This window comes from Alosa pseudoharengus, unplaced genomic scaffold, assembly GCF_046254945.1.
Source record: "Alosa pseudoharengus isolate Yale_2024_CS ecotype anadromous, Long Island Sound unplaced genomic scaffold, YU_APseudo_1.1 YU_APseudo_1.1_scf_14, whole genome shotgun sequence".
Classification (NCBI taxonomy): Eukaryota; Metazoa; Chordata; class Actinopteri; order Clupeiformes; family Clupeidae; genus Alosa; species Alosa pseudoharengus.
This window is the reverse complement of record NW_027468609.1, coordinates 3,146,383-3,160,558: the sequence shown is the minus strand read 5'-3', so window position 1 is coordinate 3,160,558 and position 14,176 is coordinate 3,146,383. Positions and strand designations below refer to the sequence as shown.

The window sequence follows — 14,176 nt, the reverse complement described above, 5'->3', positions numbered from 1 at the left end:
AGGGAAAGAAAGAGAGAGGGGGAAAGAAAGAGAGAAAAGAAGACAGAGGGGAGTGGAAGACAGAGGGAGGAAACAAACAGAAGAGAAAATAAAAGACTGAAAGAAAGACGGGGGAGGGGGAACAAAAATGCGACTGAGAGAGAGAGAGAGAGAGAGAGAGGGAGAGAGAGAGAGAGAGAGAGAGAGAGAGAGAGAGCATCTTGGGCATGCTCCAGGGAGAGAGACAACAATCTTACAGCCTCTAAATATTCATGTGGAGAAATCCGAGTGGAAATCTGTGGGAATGTTCTCAGCATCTGCTAAAAATGTGTGCTTGCGGGTGTGTGTGTGTGGGTGTGAGGGTTTGCATCGTATGATAGGAAAAGACACTGTCTGACATAAACACACACACACACACACACACACACACACACACAGTGGCGACTCCGCTCCAGTTCAGCCAGTAGCTGTTTTCTTTCACTCGTGCATGGCTGTGTGGCCTGTGATGTCACGGCTGGGGGAGGGGCTTTCTTTTTATGGTTTATTTGCTCAATACCTCACTTCCTCAGCAGCTGCCATTGCCATCGTGTAGAGAAGACAGCGAGAGAGAGCGAGAGAGAGAGAGAGAGAGAGAGAGAGAGAGAGAGAGAGAGAGAGGAGTGAAAGAGAGGAAGAGAGAGGAGAGATTTATTCCTCACGGTAGGACGGAGGAGAAGATTTGAGCAGCTGGGCTGTGCTGACTGGACTGTGGAAGGCGGCTGAGTGGACGTAGCCCCATGGCTCAGTCGGCGGCTAACAGCGTGGAGCAGGACCTGGCCAGCAAGAGGCTGCACTCGAGGTAGGAAGTGCCGAGACGGCCGTCGGGGGAAGGGGGAGAAAGGCACGAGAGGAGCCGCTTGATCTGAACGTGGGGTGATCCTGTTGTTTGTGGAGAGGAGAGGGGGGGAGGGAGAGAGAGAGGGAGGGAAAGAGAGAGGGAGGGAGAGAGAGAGAGGGAGGGAACGGCGGAGACAGAGGGGGACTGCCGGCTTTTCCGCAGGTCTCAGGAGGGGCTGTGGAGGAGCCGAGCAGGAGAGGGAGATCCAGAGGGAGTTGCTCCCAGCTGAGGAGCTTCGAGGGCTGGGGAAGAGTGACAGGAAAGCCAGCCTGTAGCTCCAGAGGCACAGCAGACAGAGAAGAGAGGGAAGAGACACAGAGGAAGAGAGGGAGAGAGAGAGAGAGAGAGAGAGAGAGAAGAGAAACAGGGAGAGAGGGAGGGAAGAGACACAGAGGGAGAGAGAGAGAGAGAGAGAGAGAGAGAGAGAAGAGAAACAGGGAGAGAGGGAGGGAAGAGACACAGAGGGAGAGAGAGAGAGAGGGAAGAGAAACAGGGAGAGAGGAAGGGAAGAGACAGAGGAAGAGAGAGAGAGCGAGAGAACAGACTTGTGGGAGCATAACGTGTGCATACTGTATGGGTGGGAGACTGCGTGGCAGGTCTGAAGCACAGCTGGGAGTGTGTGCTGCGACTGCTAATACTCATCTGTTTCTCTCTCCCCCTCTCTCTCTCTCTCTTTTACCTTCTCCCTATTTCACTCTATCTGTCCTCTTGCCTTTGTTTTCTAAAATACACAAGCACCACGGTCTTCTGTCTTCTTAATGGCACTTTTGATCTAGAGTTTGCATATGTCCAGCAGTTCATGTAATATGCTGTTTCAGCTCTCTCTCTCTCTCTCTCTCTCTGTCCATCTCTCATTCTTTCACCCTGCTCTCTTTCTCTCTCTGTCTGTCCATCTCTCATTCTTTCACCCTGCTCTCTCTCGCTCTGTCCATTTCTCATTCATTCACTGTGCTCTTTGGCCTTCAGGTCTGTGTAATGAATGACCAGCACTGTTGCTCTCCATGTCACCCAGAAAGTTACAGCTTTCGCTCTAGAGTGTTATACATTCACATACTAACAAGCACACACACACAGACACACACACACACACACATGAACACACACAAGTTATAGCTTTCTCTCTAGAGTGTTATACATTCACATACTAACAAGCACACACACACACACACACACACACCACACACACACATGAACACACACAAGTTACAGCTTTCACTCTAGAGTGTTATACATTCACATACTAACAAGCACACACACATACACACACATGAACACACATGAACACACAAGTTACAGCTTTCGCTCTAGAGTGTTCACATACTAACAAGCGCACACACACACACATGAACACACACAACGTTGGCTTTGTGTGTTTGTTCGATAGTGAAACCAAACAAGGAAACCAGAAGACACCATGAAGCCTGTCTGCTGTGAACTGAGAGAGAGAGTGAGAGAGATAGAGGGAGAGAGAGAGAGAGAGGGAAGGAAAGAGATAGAGGGAGAGAGATAGAGGGAGAGAGTGAGGGAGAGAGAGAGAGAGAGAGAGAGTGAGAGAGAGAGAGAGAGAGGGAAGGAAAGAGAAAGGGATAGATAGAGGGAGAGAGAGAGAGAGAGAGAGGGAAGGAAAGAGAAAGGGAGAGAGTGAGGGAGAGAGAGAGAGAGGGAGAGAGAGAGTGAGTAAGACATGGAGAGGAAGTCAGAATGTGCTGTTGATTCATGTGATGTGACATCTACGAACAGCGTGTGCTGTGCCTGCATGGTGCTTTTATGCTTTTAGTGAGATGTGGTCAGTACACACACACACACACACACTGCTTCTCATGCTCATACACACACACACACACACACACACAAAACAGACAGACAAACAGACACACACACACACACACAAAACAGACACACAAACAGACACACAAAAGCAAACGGCCATAACAGAGTTTGTTTGTGTTATTTGGACGCAGGCTGTCATGGCGACGTCATCAGTTAGCTTCTGATGGAACACCGGAGGGCATTGTGACATCACTCTCTGTGTCCTACTGCCTTCCGTGCCTGAGGGTGGTGGTGGTGTGTGTGTGTGTGTGTGTTTTAGAGTGAGGGTGTGTGTGTGTGTGTGTGTGTTTTAGAGTGAGGGTGTGTTTGTGTGTGTAGTTTGCATTGCTTCTGACTGGGATGACTACAGTGTTTGTGTGTAACAGAGAAGATGTATGAGTGTTTGTGTGTGTGTGTGTGTGTGTGTGTGTGTGTGTTTATGTGGGTCTTTGAGGATGACAGGCCTTGAGTTGATATTAAAATGGTGTCCTCCTCGGTCAGGGTATCTCAGGGATAAAGGACAGCTAGTCTCTCTTCCCTGTCCTCCACCATTGGCTAGCTGAGCTGTCCATACACTAGAGAACCGATCTACCTCTGCTATAACAAGGCAAACCACAGTAAGAATGCATTTCAAATGAGCTTTGTGGCATCTGTTCTGTCTTGTGTTGAAGATCTTACCAGTAATCTACAACACATTCGGCCGATCACCATACAAAACTTTAAAGGCATCATCTTCTCAGTTTCATTATTTGTGTAGTTACTGCATTTGCCTTTGTATGCTGTTCCCCACTCCTCCTCTCCCACCTGTACCCCACCCCTCCTCTCCAAGCCACCGTCCCACCTGATACGAGGCCGATATATGTCCCCCTTCCTGCAGAGTTGCTGCCCTGTGTAGCATACATAACCACTCCTCAGTACTAGTCCTAGTGTCCTACCATCCTAGTAAGCTATTGCTTACTGATTAATTTGGCTGTGGCACATATGTGAATTATTACAGTCTCCCCAGAGTACCTCTGGGTTAAGTGCCTTGCTCTAGGGCTCAACAGTGGCAGCTGAGAACCCATAACTTTTCTGGATACTGCGTGCTAGCCCTGCTCCTCAGACACTACACTACACTACACATCTCCCTGCTCCATCACTACACTACACATCTCCCTGCTCCATCACTATACTATACTACACATCTCCCTGCTCCATCACTACACTACACTACACTACACATCTCCCTGCTCCATCACTACACTACACTAACACTAAACATCTCCCTGCTCTATCACTACACTACACATCTCCCTGCTCCATCACTACACTACACATCTCCCTGCTCCATCACTACACTACACTACACTACACTACACATCTCCCTGCTCCATCACTACACTACACATCTCCCTGCTCCATCACTACACTAACACTACACATCTCCCTGCTCCATCACTACACTATACTACACTACACATCTCCCTGCTCCATCACTACACTACACTACACTACACATCTCCCTGTTCCATCACTACACTACACTACACTAACACTACACATCTCCCTGCTCCATCACTACACTACACTACACTACACATCTCCCTGCTCCATCACTACACTACACTACACTAAACATCTCCCTGCTCCATCACTACACTACACAACACATCTCCCTGCTCCATCACAACACTATACTACACTACACATCTCCCTGCTCCATCACTACACTAACACTACACATCTCCCTGCTCCATCACTACACTACACAACACATCTCCCTGCTCCATCACTACACTATACTACACTACACATCTCCCTGCTCCATCACTACACAACACATCTCCCTGCTCCATCACTACACTATACTACACTACACATCTCCCTGCTCCATCACTACACTACACATCTCCCTGCTCCATCACTACACTACACTACACATCTCCCTGCTCCATCACTACACTATACTACACTACACCTCTCCCTGCTCCATCACTACACTACACATCTCCCTGCTCCATCACTACACTACACTACACTACACTACACATCTCCCTGCTCCATCACTACACTACACATCTCCCTGCTCCATCACTACACTACACTACACATCTCCCTGCTCCATCACTACACTATACTACACTACACATCTCCCTGCTCCATCACTACACTACACATCTCCCTGCTCCATCACTACACTACACTACACTACACATCTCCCTGCTCCATCACTACACTACACTACACATCTCCCTGCTTCATCACTACACTACACTACACTACACATCTCCCTGCTCCATCACTACACTACACTACACTACACATCTCCTTGCTCCATCACTACACTACACTAACACTACACATCTCCCTGCTCCATCACTACACTACACTACACATCTCCCTGCTCCATCACTACACTACACTACACAACACATCTCCCTGCTCCATCACTACACTAACACTACACATCTCCCTGCTCCATCACTACACTACACTACACATCTCCCTGCTTCATCACTATACTACACTACACAACACATCTCCCTGATCCATCACCTTAAGCTCTGACCCTGATAGATCCAGGGGGCCCTGCTAGGCCGGAGGGATCTTGAGGGAAACAGGCCGGTATTGACCTTTTACACACAGACATGGGTCACAGAGTAGGTGTAGTGCTCAGGTGTGTCTGCGCAATAAATGTAGTTTATAATAACTTCAATTTATATAGCGCCTTTGATCTTGGAGCCCGAGCAGGGATACTAAACACAACATTGTCTAAATCAACCCAGAACATCACCTAAATGAACCCAGAACATCACCTAAATCAACCAAGAGCAGAGATACTAAATTAGAACATTGTCCAAATCCACCCAAAATATTGCCCAAATCAACCCGGAATTGGCCATATTGTTTCAGTGGCCTCATGTTTCACTGTGTGCGTACACTGTACACCGTTGTTCTTTATGCCCCCTCTGTGCCTGTCTGTGAAAGTGGTTGAACCCCACTGTGTTGATCACTGTTCTTCCCAACTACCCCCCAATACCCCTCCCCAAATTGCCCTCCCCACCATTTACTCTGTCAAATCCTACTCTGTTAGTACTCTGATTAACGGCCTATTATGTTTAGGGTATTTGGCAGACACTTTTGTCCAAAGCGACTCACGGTTGTTCAGACAGCACCATGTTGTTGGGTGCAGAGTTGTTGGGTGCAGAGTTGTTCAGACAGCACAATGTTGTTGAGGGCAGAGTTGTTCAGACAGCACCATGTTGTTGGGTGCAGAGTTGTTCAGACAGCACCATGTTGTTGGGTGCAGAGTTGTTCAGACAGCACCATGTTGTTGAGGGCAGAGTTGTTCAGACAGCACCATGTTGTTGGGGGCAGAGTTGTTCAGACAGCACCATGATGTTGGGGGCAGAGTTGTTCAGACAGCACCATGATGTTGGGGGCAGAGTTGTTCAGACAGCACCATGTTGTTGGGGGCAGAGTTGTTCAGACAGCACCATGTTGTTGGGGGCAGAGTTGTTCAGACAGCACCATGATGTTGGGGGCAGAGTTGTTCAGACAGCACCATGTTGTTGGGGGCAGAGTTGTTCAGACAGCACCATGTTGTTGGGTGCAGAGTTGTTCAGACAGCACCATGATGTTGGGGGCAGAGTTGTTCATTACTAAGCTTGGTGCTGATCTTTCATTTGAAATTTGGAGTTGCACTCAGGCGGCGCTTAAATCATTCCAAACACTGCAGATGAGAGAGAGAGAGAGAGAGAGAGCGTCGTGTCTTTTTGCATATGCAGTCCTCTCAAACGCAAGCTCCACAATAGCAGGGGTGTGGATGCGACAGTGAGAGGTGCTTCAAACCCCCGCTGCACAAAAGAGAGCTTTTAATCAGGCGTCATCTCGCTGTGAGATCTGACGCACGCCACTCAGGGACCAGACAGCGCAGATGAGACGGACAGCGCTGGCCAGATCATAGGGTCAGGTGGCATCGCTCAGCAGATCCTCTGAAAACAAAGCACAAAACCACCCAAAAAGGTCCGCTGTAGATGTTTACTGAATGTGTCACAAGGATGTTGGACTAATTTACTGCCCTTCCTTCCCCAGAGCTAGTCAGTGATCCCTGCATGATTACAGCAACAATACGTCGTTTTTTGCTGTTTTCTACAGTATACTGTTGTAGGTGACCTCAAGGCACCCTACAGATTTGTTGTGATGGCACACAGTCATGTGAATGGGGAACAAAGCTGTCTGTTTTTCCAACTAGCTGCTCAGGCTATTTTCTACACACAGTGTGTAGGATCAAGGCACACAAAACTGAAAATCTCAAAACAACTCTCACAGCATACTGACACGATCAAATGAATCACCGTTGGCAACCAGAGAGTGGCAGGGCAGGCCAACTGCAGGAGTTGATGTTGAGAAGGCAAGTTCATCAGCCACAACTAGTCAGCTGGTCAGTGTGTGTGTGATCAAGTTCATCAGCCACAACTAGTCAGCTAGTCAGTGTGTGTGTGATCAAGTTTATCAGCCACAACTAGTCAGCTAGTCAGTGTGTGTGTGTGTGTGTGTGTGTGTGTGTGTGTGTGTGCATGCGTGATCAAGTTCATCAGCCACAACTAGTCAGCTAGTCAGTGTAAGGAAATAACAGAACTCATTTGTAGATCTCATGACCAGAGTGTAAGCAAGCCTCTGACCACCATACTATAATACCCACAGCAGTAATGCAGGCTTTACTGATGTAACCTGATTACACTGATCCAAATCAGAGAGGTGGATACGGAAGCAAAGAGGAACATGTGTGTGTGTGTGTGTGTGTGTGTGTGTGTGTGTGCGTGTGTCTAAGTGAGAGAGCGAGAAGAGACAGAGAAGAATTTCTTTGGATTCTGTTTCCGTGGCAACCGATCATTACTCACTCGATAAAGTGTGAATAAGCACCCAGAGCAGATTTCTTCCGTATCAGCCATCAACGCCATCGATCCGGCCCTAATCCGGCCCCAATACGGCTCCAATCCGGACAATGACTCCACACTCAGAGGCTGTTCAAATGATCTGTTTTACGATACTCTCACAGCACAACACACAGCACACAATATTTGAAAGCAGCTTCAGACTGCAACATTACAACAGCATCAGACAGCACTTTTCAGAAACACCAGATTTAGGGTTAGTTAGCAAGTCAGAGCAAAAGCATGTGAGGTTTTAGAATGTAACTGAAACGAAAGATTGAAAAGTTTCCCCGTTAGTTAGCAAGTTAGAGCAGAAGCATATAAGGTTTTAGAATGTAACTGAAAGGAAAGATTGAAAAGTTTCCCCGTTCACCTCCGAGCTGCTGGACAGGTCAGCAGTGAGTGTGCAGGCATGCTGTGCTGTAACTCAGGTGTCGGCACTCAGGAAGCACATCCTTCTGTCCACAGCCCACTTCCCGTCCAACAGCGAGCAGAGGCCAGCCATCACTGGCTGCCATGGCAACGGTGCAAACCCACATGTGCCGTCTCACTGCGACCGCAGGCATGTAATTATGGAGCGCGGCTCCAAACGGGCCAATTACAGCTGGACTCAGGGACACAGCTCATGCCAGGGTCAGCCACAGGCATTCAGTCTCATCCAGCAGCCAGGGAGGGAGAGCAACTGAGGCCAAACACACATACAAACACACCCACTCACTCACACATACATACACACACACATACATACACACACAGACACACACACACACATACATACACACACACACACACACTTTTTGACCTCACTCACACACACACACATACACACACACATACACACACACACACACACACACACACACACACACACACACACATACACACACACACACACCTTACTCACGCACACACACACACACACACACACATACACACACACACACACCTTACTCACGCACACACACACACACTGTCATTCTCTACGTCATTCATCCTCTATGTCTCTATTCTTTCTCTTTTCTACCCCCCTGTCCCCTCCGACCATCTCTCCTGTCCAGCATGAACATAAGCACTCCGACCATCTCTCCTGTCCAGCATGAACATAAGCACTCCGACCATCTCTCCTGTCCAGCATGAACATAAGCACTCCGACCATCTCTCCTGTCCAGCATGAACATAAGCACTCCGACCATCTCTCCTGTCCAGCATGAACATGAGCACTCCGACCATCTCTCCTGTCCAGCATGAACATGAGCACTCCGACCATCTCTCCTGTCCAGCATGAACATGAGCACTCCGACCATCTCTCCTGTCCAGCATGAACATGAGCACTCCGACCATCTCTCCTGTCCAGCATGAACATGAGCACTCCGACCATCTCTCCTGTCCAGCATGAACATGAGCACTCCGACCATCTCTCCTGTCCAGCATGAACATAAGCACTCCGACCATCTCTCCTGTCCAGCATGAACATAAGCACTCCGACCATCTCTCCTGTCCAGCATGAACATAAGCACTCCGACCATCTCTCCTGTCCAGCATGAACATAAGCACTCCGACCATCTCTCCTGTCCAGCATGAACAGAAGCACTCCGACCATCTCTCCTGTCCAGCATGAACATAAGCACTCCGACCATCTCTCCTGTCCAGCATGAACATAAGCACTCCGACCATCTCTCCTGTCCAGCATGAACATAAGCACTCCGACCATCTCTCCTGTCCAGCATGAACATAAGCACTCCGACCATCTCTCCTGTCCAGCATGAACATAAGCACTCCGACCATCTCTCCTGTCCAGCATGAACATAAGCACTCCGACCATCTCTCCTGTCCAGCATGAACATAAGCACTCCGACCATCTCTCCTGTCCAGCATGAACATAAGCACTCCGACCATCTCTCCTGTCCAGCATGAACATAAGCACTCCGACCATCTCTCCTGTCCAGCATGAACATAAGCACTCCGACCATCTCTCCTGTCCAGTATGAACATGAGCACTCCGACCATCTCTCCTGTCCAGCATGAACATGAGCACTCCGACCATCTCTCCTGTCCAGCATGAACATAAGCACTCCGACCATCTCTCCTGTCCAGCATGAACATAAGCACTCCGACCATCTCTCCTGTCCAGCATGAACATAAGCACTCCGACCATCTCTCCTGTCCAGCATGAACATAAGCACTCCGACCATCTCTCCTGTCCAGCATGAACAGAAGCACTTTTTCACTTTCCTCACCAGGTCTTTCTCTGTGAGAGTTTAACCCACTCGGGCCATTTTGAAATACTCTGTTGTCTTCCTCTGTTTTATGACCTGCGGCCCACGAGTCGGGTGGTAACACTTTTACCTTCCCCAGTTAATCCGCCTCAGTCTCCCTCCTGTTTTCTCTCCTCCCTCCTATGTCTTCCTGTCTTCTCTTCCTCCCTCCTATGTCCTCCTGTCTTCTTTCCCTTCCTCCTGTGTCTTCCTGTCTTTTCTCAAGTTGTTCCTCTCCTAATGTTCTAGTAAGAACTCCTGTGACAGTGTGGTGTACAGGTACCCATGTGCCAATACAGTAATACCTGCTGTCAGTACAGTGAAGACTCTTGGAAGGCCAACGTCAAGATATCATGTAGCTACTCTGATGCATCTCCAAAGTAGGACCCAATTTTTTTGGGAAGTTAGCTTACAGCTAACCTGGTCTAGCGTATAGCTAAACGGATGCCATAGACTGCCTGGTCTAGCGTATAGCTAAACGGACGCTATAGACTGCCTGGTCTTGCGTAGCTAAACGGACGCCATAGACTACCTGGTCTAGCATAGCTTAACGGACGCCATAGACTGCCTGGTCTTGGGTAGCTAAACGGACGCCATAGACTAGCTGGTCTAGCATAGCTTAACGGACGCCATAGACTGCCTGGTCTAGCATATAGCTAAACAGACGCCATAGACTGCCTGGTCTTGCGTAGCTAAACGGACGCCATAGACTGCCTGGTCTAGCATAGCTTAACGGACGCCATAGACTGCCTGGTCTTGCGTAGCTAAACGGACGCCATAGACTGCCTGGTCTAGCATAGCTTAAGGGACGCCATAGACTGCCTGGTCTTGCGTAGCTAAACGGACGCCATAGACTAGCTGGTCTAGCATAGCTTAACGGACGCCATAGACTGCCTGGTCTTGCGTAGCTAAACGGACGCCATAGACTAGCTGGTCTAGCCCACTACCAGTGAATTATGCGAACAGTGTCAGACTGGCGTATTGCATGCACAGAGAAGAGTGTTGTGTATGTGTATGCATCCTCTTATCTAACACTGGGGTACACAGCAAATTAGCTTATTTCACAAACAGTTAGCATGTTCCTTTAATGCAGATAGACATGATGCATAAGGGGTTGGAGATGGTCATTTAGACAGGTGTTAGCATGTTCCTTTAATGCAGATAGGAGATGGTCATTTAGACAGGTGTGAGCATGTTCCTTTACATGATGCATAGGGGTTGGAGATGGTCATTTAGACAGGTGTTAGCATGTTCCTTTACATGATGCATAGGGGTTGGAGATGGTCATTAAGACAGGTGTTAGCATGTTCCTTTACATGATGCATAGGGGTTGGAGATGGTCATTAAGACAGGTGTTAGCATGTTCCTTTAGTTTACAGTACATGATACACGGGGGTTGGAGATGGTCATTTATACAGGTGTTAGCATGTTCCTTTACATGATGCATAGGGGTTGGAGATGGTCATTAAGACAGGTGTTAGCATGTTCCTTTACATGATGCATAGGGGTTGGAGATGGTCATTTAGACAGGTGTTAGCATGTTCCTTTAGTTTACAGTACATGATACACGGGGGTTGGAGATGGTCATTTATACAGGTGTTAGCATGTTCCTTTACATGATGCATAGGGGTTGGAGATGGTCATTAAGACAGGTGTTAGCATGTTCCTTTACATGACGCACAGGGGTTGGAGATGGTCATTTATACAGGTGTTAGCATGTTCCTTTACATGATGCATAGGGGTTGGAGATGGTCATTAAGACAGGTGTTAGCATGTTCCTTTACGTGACGCACAGGGGTTGGAGATGGTCATTTGGACAGGTGTTAGCATGTTCCATGTCCACACATTTCCTGTCCATGGTATTCTAAGATCTTAATGCTGCTTTTTAACAATATTGGTTGTCTGGCATTTGATTTATAGTCCTTCAGACGTGTGTAAGAATAGATCCAATCATGTTTGCAGGTAGGCCTATATTTTCAATGGCAAACGCAAAACACCGCCAAAACAACCACCAGTGGACAAAAAGAGTATTACATGTGTACTGTTAAGACTCACCATAGAGAATGAATAGGGGGGAATTGCGGAGGTCATAGTTTGTCGATGTCATACTCCCGTGCGTGCCAGATGCTATATACCACGGACATGATTTGGGGGGCCATCCAAAATGAGGTGGCGGGCCGTAGTTTGGGGACCACTGCTCTAAACTGAGACAACTCTTTCAGGTTTGTAATTAGAGAGATAGATACTTTATTGATCCCCAGGGGAAATTCAAGGATTACACAGTGGAGACATGATTCCAGGAAAGCAAAGGATTTTTTAATACACAAACGGTTGGGCAGTGGGGATCTGAGGGTGGCAACTATGGACATCCACACAAATATTTTACATGCAAGCATAAAGAAAGGCTCACCTGTTACACAGCAAAGGCACACCGCAAAGCGATAAGCAATACACAAAACCACACCACACGTATGCTTAGACTAGCCCCCCTCAGAGCCACCTCCCTACTAAATAAACATAAAAGTTACACAAACAAAAGGACAAGACAGGCAACACAAAAACCAAACATAAAATAACCAAAGCAAAACCAAGACAGCAGCACAACCCATGTTACCCCACCAGCATGACTGTGCTGCCTAAAAGAACAAAACACAGAAGATTAAACAATGAAACCACAATATACATGACAGAAAACCAGAAATGTACAGGGAGACAGCATGCCTGACAGTAGCACAGGCAGGGGCTACACCAGTGGAGTCTACATTGCTACTGGCTGCTGCTCCTCTTAAGTAGCACTCCACTGGTGCCAGATTGCTTAATTGCCTATGCCCCACCCCCCTCATTAGCACTGGCAGGTGCTATTAGAAATAGCAGGCAGAGAAGGTCTACCTGCTACACAGGCATTTAAACCTTTTGAGTTTCACTGTCCTTTCCCCTTCTGTGCTTCTCTGCTATTTGCACAAGACTAAAAAGCAAGCCCTCCTTTGCTTGGGCTGCTTAAAGTCCTCGTGCAGCTCAGCAATGTTAATGCCGGCCAAACGCTAGTCCCAGAAGCCCGGTGTATGGGCCACTGTGGTCTACCCATCACACTATTAGAAACACTTCGTACTGCACAAACAGGCCAGGGAAACTCTACCCATCACACTATTAGAAACACTTCGTACTACACAAACAGGCCAGGGAAACTCTACCCAGTGCAGTTCTGCAGTAATGAGACAGCTAGACATCCATTCCCAGCACAGATGTGGAACTTTTTTTAAATTATATTTCTAATTACTGTATCTTGGATTTCATTTGTGCTAAGATTGCAGTAAGTGAAGCAATTCAGTCGAGATGATGGTACAATTGCTTAACTTAGTGATGATTAATGATGCTTGACAATGCTTAATGATGCTAATTAATAATTGATTCATAATGAATAATTTCCCTTACTTTGACATTTTATTATATATAATGTATTCATGTAAGGAAGGGAAGGAACGTTTTTATACTTCTCAACCATTGAGTTCAACCAGAGAGGGTTAGAGCAGTGCTAGTAATCAAGGATCTTTGGTTCAACCAATCAGTTGCTAATCACTATGACTCCTTTATCTCCATATCCTAATCAATTAAAAAGTTGTGCTGCATTGCTCTAAATGAGAGATTAATAAGTTAAAATGTCGTGCTGTATTGTTCCGAATGAGAGAAATTAAAATGTTGTGCTGCATTGCTCTTAATGAGAGAAGTTAAAATGTTGTGCTGCATTGTTCCAAATGAGAGAAGTTTAAAATGCTGTGCTGCATTGTTCCGAATGAGAGAAGTTAAAATGTCCTGCTGCATTGTTCGGAATTGGAGATTATGCAGCACTGCCCCCATAGTGTCAGCTGGTGTGTTGTGGCCATGTGCTGGGAGACGTTGTTTTGACATGCGGGTGCAGAGCCCTCTCTAGAGGAGCTAATCTAGATTTAACACAAAGAGTCTTAAAGGGGTGTAACACTGCAAAGGCCCAGATAAGACCAGGCACCCCCCCAGATACACACACACACACATGCACACACACACACACATGAACACATACATACACACACACACACACACACACACACACATACACACACACACACACAGGAACTCATTGACCTTTCTTTGTAGATCCTTTCTAATGTCAGAACAACATGTATGAGCAATAAGTCAGTTCTGTGCTGTGTGTCACCTGACACCGACTGAGTCCTTTAGGTTCAAATGCACTGTTTATGGAAATGGTTCTACTACCTGTGTTTATGGAATGTTCTTTTGTGTGTAAAGCTCTCATGCTGAAGCCAATGAAAACACAGAGTGTATGGAAAGAGAATAAATCATAC

General features: G+C 47.3%; 1 protein-coding gene across 1 annotated transcript in view; it reads left to right on the top strand.

Annotated features, from left to right (window-relative positions):
* The first annotated feature begins 579 nt into the window (after positions 1-579).
* The window catches only part of gpsm1b (G protein signaling modulator 1b), a 64,380-nt gene continuing 50,783 nt past the window's right edge, over positions 580-14,176 (top strand). Inside the window, exon 1 of the mRNA XM_076283463.1 lies at positions 580-817. Within this exon, the coding sequence (XP_076139578.1) occupies positions 756-817 (62 nt within the window). The 5' untranslated portion in view covers positions 580-755. The remainder of the gene's footprint in view (positions 818-14,176) is intronic.